Here is an 11,840-nt window from a genome sequence, read left to right as displayed (position 1 = left end):
AAGCTTTAAGCCTGATCTATAATATGCTCTTCGCTTTATGTTTCTTATTCTTTATTTTCTTCTAACTACAAGATCAAGATTTAAATCAGAAAGAGATAAACAGAAAGAAACATCAAGCAAAGAGCGCCTGAGCTGCTTTTGGAAACGTCACTCGAGTACTCTCCCTCTCTTTTTATCTCACTCTTGTATTTCGCTCACTCTTGTATTTCGCTCACTCCAACGGCTATCGTCTAGTAGTATGCACAGTGTGTGTTTTCGAACGCAGCCATTGTATATCAAACTTTAAGCCAGAAAAAGACAAGAAACAGAACGCAAAAAGCACATTGTAGATTAGGCTTAAAGACAAGTTCGAATGCGTCACGTGTCCGCTGCTCGCGCCAGAATTTTGACAAGAGAGCGTATAGCGTAGCTTTTCGACGAGAGAGAAATTTTCACGCGAGAGGAATTATTATATGTTTGTGATTTATTACTACCAATAGTGAGAAATTATCAGAAAGATAAACGCATTATCGTATTTGTACAATGCGAAGATAGAAAAAATAGAAAAAGATTATCTGTGCGTGCGCATATTCCAATAATCATACGTGTCTATTCTACAGGTGTCGATTGATGGTATATATCATTGTTGCTATTATAGCATTTTTTATAGGATTACTAATTAAAGTCAGCATCGACGAGTGGTTAGCTGATTTAAGGTAAGCATACACAAATAACCATACACTTTATAGGTTAGTTTCTCAGTATCAGAGAGATAACCTAAATATAGCTGCCTCAATTAATACAAGAGATCCTATATTTTAATTTTGTCGTTGGAATTTTTGTTCAATTAAGTATCAAATTGTATTTATGTATTTAATTGTCATTGTATTTTATTTCAGCATGAAGCGGTTATCTTTGAAGAGAAATCGTAAGAATGATACAAGTGAGGTAGTAGAGATTTCAGATGACGATGAAAGTTTTGATGCATTGTCTAGTGCAAAGACATTCACAGAAAATAATAAATGTACAGCTGAAACAAGTAATGTTTCAAATAACTTGATTTATCCATGCAGTTCAAACTTTGTGCATGATTCAAGCAGTGACGATGATATCATCGAAGAAACTCCTGATACTTCTAAAGGAAATCATGCAATGTTTTATTGGAACAAGAATTTGATAAAACCCAGATATCAAAGTCATATGCCACAATATCAAAATATTTCTAAAAGTGACAACTCACTTGATTCAGGACTCACAGCGTCACATATGGAATCTGATAATAATGATCATAATAACTTGGCCACCTTGGGCGATACAGAGAAAGAAGCTCCACCACCTCAAGTTACAGCAAATGATGATGAAATTATGATTGCTGGTGTCAAAGTCAAATTTCCTATCAAACCATATCCATGTCAAAAAGCTGTAATGAGTAAGGTTAGTATTACAATTATATAGTTAATATATGTTTATTATTCTTTTGTTACAAATTTGACTTTTAGTCATATTGAAAATTTGTATGTGCAGCTTATCAGTGGATGCACTAAAGAGGAGAACTGTCTTATAGAAAGTCCAACTGGTAGTGGCAAAACCTTGGCACTTCTTTGTGGAGTTTTAGGATGGCAAGAGCAGTATAGGGGTAAGTCTGTGATGCATAATACATATTTGGTTACAACAATAACTATCAAACATTAAAATTTGGCTTGTTACATTATCAAAATTTTTACATAATACTTAGCTGTATTGATAATTAAATTTCACAATGACAAAGTTAAGAGTTAATCTGTTAACTCTTTCACAACCACGAAGCAACAGATATTTTCAGACGTCAAACCAATATTAGCAAATTGGTGGCATATACCAATTTTGTGCAAAATTTTCTCTCGTGGGAATGTCCAAGATTTTAATCTTATCGCTTGGTTGTAGTAGTAAAAACTAATAATTGTCAATATTCGTCGTCTCTCCACTTCGATGCTGGCCGTCCCATAAATAATCGCAATTTATTAATATTGCATTTACTTATTATAAAAGTGGATTATACAAAATATTCTTATATATTATTACGGTGTATGAAAAGTAGAAAATTATTATTATACAGAATATAGTTTTCATTAAAAATAACGCAGCATATCAAAAGGTTGTTTGAAACATTTATCAAAAGGTTTCTTTGAAACAACATTTTGATTTCTCCAAAATGGTTTATTGAAAAATTATGAAAAAAATCAAATGTCATCTTTACATTTTACTAGGGGCAATAATGAATAGAGAAAAAATTGTTCTTGCGAATATAATTAATCCAGGGTTGAAAGAGTTAAAGTATAAATTAATAGGTCTTCAATTGCTCACACCAAATTATGTTAGAAAAATAAAATCCATCTGCGCACTTTTTTACACCTGGTTGAATGACGCATGCTTTCACGCGATCCATCATATGATATTCATTAATTTCTTACCAATCGTGCTCATGCAGCGCTTTCTGCGCCGTGATTATGTCTGTCTCCAAGATTTATCGCGGAGCTTCGCGAAAATCTCGTTTCCTCGTCGTGCCGCGTCTCGTGACAGCGGGTCGTTAACGTCACCCGTCCGACTTTTGTCTCGCCATATACACACACACACACACACACACACACACGTATATACATATATATATATATATATATATATATATACATATACATATATATATATAAATAAATAAATGTATGTATATACGCTTTCGTTGTCGTGTATCCATCAGATTTTTTACTGTCGTGCGAATTTTGGAAATTATTAGAAAGACCCAACCCGTCGCGCTTGTCTCCCTTTTGCCTCGCGGCGGAGTATCGTTCTTATTAAAGTTTGCCGAAGTTCGTCGACATTTTACTTACCTCGTCAGAACTTTAAAAGTCTTCCGGATAATTTCTCACCGTGTCATCGCCGATACCGGGCGTTCGTCGCGTTTGTCCAAGCGTTCGCTGATTAATCGCGCCCTTTATTCTACAATTTGTGTTATCGTTATAATTTTTTGTCATTTAATCTTTACGTTGAAATTTATTCGAAAAAACGTATGCCATGAACGAGAGTTCGCGAACAGGCGTGTGAATGCGCATATTGATATGCGCACATTCTTGTTTTGCACGGCAAATTTATGCATCGTGCTTCGCGTTTAACCATTTAACGCGGACGAAATCAAATATCATTTCACTTATATGATTTTTTTAGTGAAAGGCTATAAAAATTAATGCGGCTTGCGAATCGTAAATATGTATTGCGCGATCAATTCCCACACATGCGTGCCGCGCACCACCGAGCAGTGGTGGGTTCGATCGTGTTTTGTTACACGGGAAAGACGCGCGCGGCGAAGGCGTGGGCCCTCGTTTCTTCCTCATCGAGAAAGCAGTTCCGATCGTTAGCCTTTCTTGGCTACGATATTAATTTAAATTATTCAACCGTTTATATACCACCGTAATAAACCTCAGTACGACCCGGAGTCACCTGTAATTTCGACTTTGCACGCGTGCATGCAGCTAATTGTTCGAGATTCGTGCAATTTCTAAACAATTAGATTTGCCTTCGCAATGCGCGTCTTGTCCCGTTCATGCTCGTACCAGCCTACGAGAAACGGTGGGACGATCGAATATAATCGCTTTTCATTAGGACAACGTGACGAGAATATCATTTTGCCCGATGCCGTGTTCGATTTACCACGTTTATGCATGTATATTGTGCATTATGCTTGACATTAGTGTCTATTGGTGTTCATTGCAATATTGCATATGTTTTGTACTTAATTAATATAGATAATAGAGATAGAATTTCCATTTGATTTATTTATCAAAGAAGTCTCTCTGAGCCTCTCTGATGCCTATCCAGACTAGAATATAGTTACGCTTTCTATAAAAATTTACTGTGGTAGGAAAAAGACAAACGACAAGAGACAATTGAATATATAATTCTCACATTCACTCAAATTTGTTTGCAGATATTGCTAGAATTCTGCTGTTATAAATTCTATGTACCACAGAAAATTTTCTAACAGATACAAAAACAGCAATAAATTTTATTAACTGTGATATTTAGAATTTTACTTGCACCAGCAAAATATTTTTTTAGTGAAATAAAATACATGCACTGTGGGACAAAAATTTATTAGTCGAAATTAAAAATGTACATTAGCTGTTCTTATTAGCAATAATATAGCTGCTAGTTTTAGCTTCTTTTACTAATCTTTCTCTACTAATTGTTTCTCACACTTAGATATATCGCACTTTCAAATTTAAAGTTCTTACGAAACATTTTATTGCGTAACGATCATGATTTTGCAAAAATTTTTTTATTTCTAATTCTGTTTTTTTTTTTTTTTTTTTTGCGAGAGTGAGATTGTTCTGACTTAGCGTCGTTGTATTTAAAAATCATGTTGTAGTTTGAAATCCATGATCTATTACTTTCCATAAGTGATGATCAATGGCATAGCTTATCTCGTCGGGAAGTCTCGACGGAGACGTGTTTTCGCGGCTATTGCCTTCCAAGTTCTCCCCGAAGGCGGCTAAATTAGCCGGAATCGCTCGCGAAATCAGTGGGGTGGTTTATACGATATTATCTTGATATTCTGCTGGGAAACCATAGCGAATGTCAACCACGTCGAGAGATAATTATGTCGCGGTAACGCAATATGAAAGCAATGTTTATTGCTTACTAGGAAAACTGCTTTTCGGATTTAAATAATTAAATCCGTAAAGAAATATACATGTACACGTATATGCATTAAGACCGATAAATGTTAATACATTTTTACTCAAAATTCAATATATTTTCTCTAAATGTGATATAAAAAAATATAATATATCATTTAAAAAAATGAAATTTAAATTTTCAAAACACCCCCACTTATAAAAAAAATGCATATACTATGTAATAAGCCTCTCGAAATTTGACGCATCTTTTGTATGTAACAATTTTTCATACAATGCATTTACAAGTTATTCAAGATATGCAAGTTAGGTATCTCATCCTGTATATATATATCTTGTAGTCCATCTTATAGCTTAATGTCCTGAGAATTATACAATCAGTTTTAACAATTCTAGTTTCATATTTTATAGGTTCCTTTAAATCTATGTTAAGACTGACTTCTATTTGTTCCCTCTGGGGAGACGGGAAATAAAGCAGGAGGTAATTTTAAAATTTCAAATGAGTATTTATATAAAATTAATAATTTTCGTGATTTATATATATATATACGAGTATATATATATATATATATATATATATATATATATATATATATATATATATATATATATATATATATATATATATATATATATATATATATATATATATATATATATATATATATATATATATATATATATATATATATATATACACACACACACACACACACACACATATACACGTTACGAAACGAGTAACTTTTGTTACTTTTTGTTCACTCTGGGGAAACAGGAAATAAAGCAGAAGGTAATTTTAAAATTTCAAATGAGTATTTATATAAAATTAATAATTTTCGTGATTTATATATATATATATATATATATATATATATATATATATATATATACACATACACACACATATACACGTTACGAAACGAGTAACTTTTGTTACTTTTAAAAGTAACTTGTCTGAAACATTTTGTGTATTATGCAGGTCAAGATATGACGATAAATTGACGATATACGATTCTTATTGTATGCTTATATATTAGGTCAAACTAAATAAAAAAGTCCTATACATTTTGCAAATAAACACATAGATTTTTGTGACAATAATTAAAGAAGATTGGTAATAATTTTTTAATTATTTATAAAAGAAGATTGATATAATCGCGCGCAATCGTTCGCCAATCTTCCATAATTAATAATTAAAAAATCTACGTGGTTATCTACAAAATGATGTAGAACTTTTCTGTTCAATTTGACCTAATCTGTATGTACACAGGCGTTTTTACACCTATCGTCAGAAATACCTCTTGTATATGCGTGTGTATAAAATATAAAAAAAAGTATTTTTTTATGCTATACTCGTATACGATATATCATTTGGGCTCCATAGCAAGACATAGCTAACTCAATCATTTGTCAACATTCCGATACCGCGTCATATTTGAAAACGTTGTCTCGAGTGCATTGCGACAGTAAGACTGAAACGCCGCGCGAGTATTTGACGAGGCAAACGATCGCGTGCCATTTCGAGCTGCACGAGCGGCGAATTAAATGTTCCGCGATGTTAACGTCAAATTTGCGTGAGCAACGTCGTATCTGCTGGTTGCGCGTGGACGACATAGGACGGACAGGACGTCTCCAGGAATATACCGGAAAGGACAGCACGAACCGTCGTCGCCTTCCGGAATTACGGATGGATCCTCCCGACTTCATCCTCGTGACATCGCGTTGCGAACTGAGAATTATCGGGCACGCGAAACCTTTTCCTTCTGCGCGACAATACTTCTACCAACGAACACAGTTAAAGCAACTCTCCGATATCCTATAAAAATTTACATAAATGTCGCTCTAATAATAATAAATAACGCAGTAACCGCAGCAGCACAATAACAATAACAAACAGTAAGATGGAATAAAAACGATACTCAGTTTGCTATAAGAGCAAGATGCATGAATATGCAATGGACTATAGGCTGGGAGAATATAAAGAGTACGAGAAGAACGGTTCTAATTTTAATTCGGTCTATAAGAAGTTACGTGGATTTACAGTAGGATGGACAGCGCGGAGAAATTGTGTTTCTTTAAGCGAATATGTAAATAAAGATCGCGCTTTACATAACGCGCGTCGTATATCAAATGAAATATACACGTTTGACGAAATATGAACTGCCTAGGTAAGCTACTATCTATTATTTACAATCCGCGTCCCAAGACGATCGATGCGTATTCCTAATTATTAGTCACATTAGAATGAAATGACTCGATGGGTATTAGTCATGATACCGATTTTCGTTGGGTGGTGTGGAATACGTAGGTGCGCCCCGCACGACATCCTGCTTTCCCAGTTATAATTTGCTTTATGCTTTAAACCTGCCGCTGTCACGCTCCGCCGGAGGTCGAGTGGTACTGCTAGCCGCCAAACTGTAAACTTAGCCAGTTCCTCGTTGGAGAGTCGCATAAATTAGGTCCTTGAAAGGGAACAGAGGATTTTCTAGCGTCGCGGTTTAATCGAAATATCACGTCATCGTTAACGGTCCCCCTTCGGCATTACTTTTGCTATCATTCCTTTTCTCTAAAAAATATACTTTATTCATTCAGTCGGAAAGACACAACCAAGTAAGACGCGTATGTTCGGCGACCCGAAACTAAATCGCAAAAATACTCTGCAATAGAAAAACGAAGTCATGAGTTAGTGTCAGTCAACGAAGTCATCGTCGCAGATGTTCGCTTCAGCACTTCTTCTGCAAGGCGTTGACACAAACAAAACGCGGAACTTGCGGTCAGTTGCAGATACTTTGTTTAACGGGCTGCATGCGACTTACGGGCCGCGTGTTCAACATGCCAGCCACATAGCGACCGATTAGCTTGACGCAACATTCACCGGAGAATTCGAAAAACTTAAATCGTTCGCAGAAAGGAGGAGCGTGATGCGCCGCGGCGGTAGCGGGACATCGAGAGGGTCGGACGAATAAATTTCGAAAGTTTATCGCGGAATCGCATGCCGGCTAATGTCACTTTATTACCGGCAGAAGACGGTAACGTGGAGACAGTCTCGTCTCCGGAAGGTCGGGGGAGAGGATAGGAAGGATAAGTTCGAAATAACCGACAGCGACCAGACCCATTGTGCGGCGCACACACACACACACACACACATAGGAAACTTGGGAAGTCATAATAATTATCGGCGAACGCGGAATTATATATTGTGTCCCCGTGACAGGGCCTGCTGTCGTCGTCGTCATCGCCGTCGTCGTCGCCGTCGTCGCCGTCGTCGCCACCGCGAATCGTCTTTGCGCCTCAGCATGCAAACTCCTCAGAATATGCAGCTACGTGCCCTGTGACGTTCTGGCATTAATAATGTGCCGGGGATCCGCCTTCTATGCCGGGGGTACCAACCGCGGTACCATCTCCGAGATTTTCTCCCAAACATGCTGTTTCATTTTTACACAATTCCCGCGAAGTGTTTAAACGAGTTCTAACGAGAGAAAAGGAGTGAGAGAGAGAGAGAAGGGGAAGAGGGAGAAGAAGAAAAGAACTATAAAATATAATCAAAAAAAAAAAACGATAGAAATTTCAGTTCTTTTGTACATGTACTTAACCCTTTCAGGACTATGAGAAATATTTTTCCTCGATATTTTTTTCTAATTTAGATTAATTCATAATGACCAATAGTTTCTTTTTGGCATAATGTGAAAATGGAACGTACTTATTGTGATTTTTTTTTAAACTGGCAACACCAACGAACCTGAGTTGTCAAAATAAATCGGTGGCAATTTAAACTTTTAAACTTTTATTTCTAAACCCCAACAAAATTTGGCTTATATCATTTGCCTATATACTTTAACCCTTACAGATCCACAAGATAACCGAAAGAAAAAGAAAGTATTTAATCGTTTTCTATAGTTTATTATAACATAAAATGAAAAATATAACTACATAATATACACTAACGTAGTTAGTACCATTGACACATAGAAAACAGTTCCCTTTTTATATTTTATCAAATATGATATATATATTTACAAGCACATTATTATGTGGTTGATTATTAGAATGTAAATATATACTTACCAAATAAAATAAAATAAAATAATTACTAAATACGTACAAAAGCTAACGGTACAAATTTTTCGCGAGTCTCGATAGCGAAAATTTCGATTATATTTTATTTTTTTTAGCTTTTGTGTGTATTTAGTGATTATTTTATTTTATTTTATTTGGTAAGTATATATTTACATTCTAATAATCAACCATATAATAATGTGCTTGTAAATATATATATCATATTTGATAAAATATAAAAAGGGAACTGTTTTCTATGTTTCCTGTGTCAATGGTACTAACTACGTTAGTGTATATTATGTAGTTATATTTTTCATTTTATGTTATAATAAACTATAGAAAACGATTAAATACTTTCTTTTTCTTTCGGTTATCTTGTGGATCTGTAAGGGTTAAAGTATATAGGCAAATGATATAAGCCAAATTTTGTTGGGGTTTAGAAATAAAAGTTTAAAACTTAAAGATAATATGAAATGAAATGAACAAAAAATAAAAAACGTAATGTTAAAATAAAATAAATTGTTATTCAGTTGTATTCTGTATATACGTTTTCACACGGAATAGATAGACATAAATAGAAAGAGGTAGAAACAAGTATACAGAAAATATTAGCATATTTTCATTGATTTTTTTGCAGGGGTTATATGAATACATCCTTAATCGGCCTAACCGAAATTTGATTTTATTACTATTTCACGATAATCATATAAGTATCATATTTTATTGTTGTTGACAATAACAATTGTAGATAGATTTTTATTTTGTTACGGTACAAAGTTGCCACCACACTGGTGGCAGCTAACCTAACCAAACCTAACCTAATCTAACTCTTCATTCTAGTATAAATTTGTTCATTTCTAACTTAACCTAACTTCACCTTCATGTTAGGATAAACGTCTTCATTTCTAATTTTTGCGACTCTCGAATCTTCTTATTAAATAATGAGACGCCTTGTACTTTCGATAGTCTTGGATCTTCATTCTGAATTCGTAGCTCGCTCTCTTCCTCTTGGCGTCATTCTTTCACGTTCGTACGCTACTCGCGAGATGCAAGATGCGAAAGGAGGAAAGGGAGAGATAGAAACCTGGAACGGTAGTTCTGGAATGGTGCAGGGCTACCCGCAGAGCACGCTACTTGCTGTGGCAGCTTCGCGAGCGAAAGACAAAGGAGGGCCCACGCTTTCATCCGTGCCGACATTAAGGTACCTACTGTATATGCCCTTTCGGGACACAATAAGGTCCACATGCGGGTCCAACGGATCTCACGTCTCCCGTGTGCACGTATACCCTTTTCACAATGAGAGAGAATCTCCCTTACCCCTCCATGCGCCCTTTTACCTCCACCACCTCCACCTCCTTTCTGTCCTTTTAGTCCTTCTCTTTCGACAACTATGCACTTCGACCGAATTCCAAAGCAACGGATTATCGAGGTGTCAGCGTGGCCAAGATACTCGATGAGCCATAAAATATTCGTGCATTATCCGCCAGCGATAATAAAGCCGCGGCGTTGGGCAAAATTGATTTCGCGGCTAACGAGCTCCGATTATGTACATACAAACCGTAAATGGCGGTAATGGGGTTTCGATATGAAGGAATCTGTATCATGTTTGTGGTTGAGAAGATCCTGTCGTACTTTGAGATTAAGACATTTTACGATGTCTATCAACGAGAGACCTTAATCGAAATTTTGATCTTACTTTCGACCTCAATATTAACGTCTATTTTGATACTCTGAAGCCTATATCAATCTCTGTTGATTTTGTTTAATCTACTAACTTTACTGAAAGGTCTTTTTTAGAATCTATAAGTTGCATTTTGTGATTTTTTCTGCTATTTAGAAACACTAAGCAAGACTTCAGTTCCCATATATATTAAATATACATTGATCCCTAAGAATATACAAATGTTAGAATGTTCAGAGGTTGAAGGCAGAGGTTGAAATTTCGACTCGAATGATCTCGTCTCGCGAAAAGAACGTTTTTGCTTTCCGAACGTACGTGTGTCCGGGGTTGACTTTATGTAAGAATATAATCGTCGTGCGTTGATAATACGCCGCAGAGCTCGCGGAAGCGAAAGGTCCGTTCGTGGACAAGTCTCGCCGGTTCCGGATGGTCCCGAGTAAGCGAATAAGATAAGAGACCCCCCCAAAGGTACAGCGTGCGCCGCCGGTTCCCAACCAGTCCTGAACCTCTCTCTCGGGTGGTCCATGGCGTTCCTCTTGCCTCTCCGCGGTTCTTCTTTTATATTGGCTCCCTTTCTCTTCCTATGCCTTCTCTCGTGCCGTCTCCTTCGCATCATCCCGCTTCCACTACGGTACGTTTCGCGACGACGCTGCTTCCGGTTATGTCTTGCGATTTAACGTAGCTGCCAATTGACGGGGCTTACAAAATTGTACATAATTTTAGCCATTTGTTGCGAAGATATAAGGAAAGGTATACTGTATATCCTTGCATACATAATATTCCGATCCGAATGTCAGAGGCTCTGAGAAAGATTCTAGAAGAGTTCGACAATGTGTGTGCTAAAAGTGTCATGTTCCTTGAGTTTTTGTTATTTGAAGTATCGATTTGAGTTATTGTTGCAAAACGAGAGTTTCGATCGAATAGTCGCGATTGCACACTCGGTCGATTGGCAGTTAGTCGATAGGAGTACGACGGTCCTCCTTCCGAGAAAGGATCCGCGATTCAAAAAGCGCCGCCCTTGCAAATTCCAGACGACCCGCGATCTTACATAATTTCACATGCTCGGCAAGACCGTCCGGCGTCCTGGAATCGTCCCTTTCAGGATTTCCAGGACCCCGCTAACGATTCCGGATATTCTAACTGCAGGATAGGCAATCTGAACCTTCGATTCTCAGCTTCCAGGACTTTGTTAACTTATTTAATTTTCTGCTTTATAAATTGAGAGGGAGAGAGGAAGAGAAAGAGAGAGAGAGAGAGAGAGAGAGAGAGAGAGAGAGAGAGAGAGAGAGAACGACAGTAAAAATCTATTCTGTTGACTTTAAGGAAATTTTGTTTTATTTTCAATATAGTATAATTCAGTAAAATTTTTACATAATTTACAGTATATTTATATAGTTATATATATATATATATATATATATATATATATATATATATATATATATATATATATA

The 11,840-nt window shown here is 36.2% G+C and overlaps 1 protein-coding gene across 1 annotated transcript in view; it reads left to right on the top strand.

Annotated features, from left to right (window-relative positions):
• The first annotated feature begins 270 nt into the window (after positions 1-270).
• The window catches only part of LOC116854093 (Fanconi anemia group J protein homolog), a 59,845-nt gene continuing 48,275 nt past the window's right edge, over positions 271-11,840 (top strand). The window contains exons 1-3 of the mRNA XM_032835667.1: positions 271-695; positions 879-1,413; positions 1,504-1,615. Coding sequence (XP_032691558.1) covers positions 610-695; positions 879-1,413; positions 1,504-1,615 — 733 coding nt within the window. The 5' untranslated portion in view covers positions 271-609. The remainder of the gene's footprint in view (positions 696-878; positions 1,414-1,503; positions 1,616-11,840) is intronic.

Source organism: Odontomachus brunneus, unplaced genomic scaffold, assembly GCF_010583005.1.
Source record: "Odontomachus brunneus isolate Ranch 3 - 2012 unplaced genomic scaffold, Obru_v1 Obru_scaffold_008, whole genome shotgun sequence".
Lineage (NCBI taxonomy): Eukaryota > Metazoa > Arthropoda > Insecta > Hymenoptera > Formicidae > Odontomachus > Odontomachus brunneus.
The sequence above is the reverse complement of the archived record's forward strand: the minus strand, read 5'-3'. Positions and strand labels throughout refer to the sequence as shown.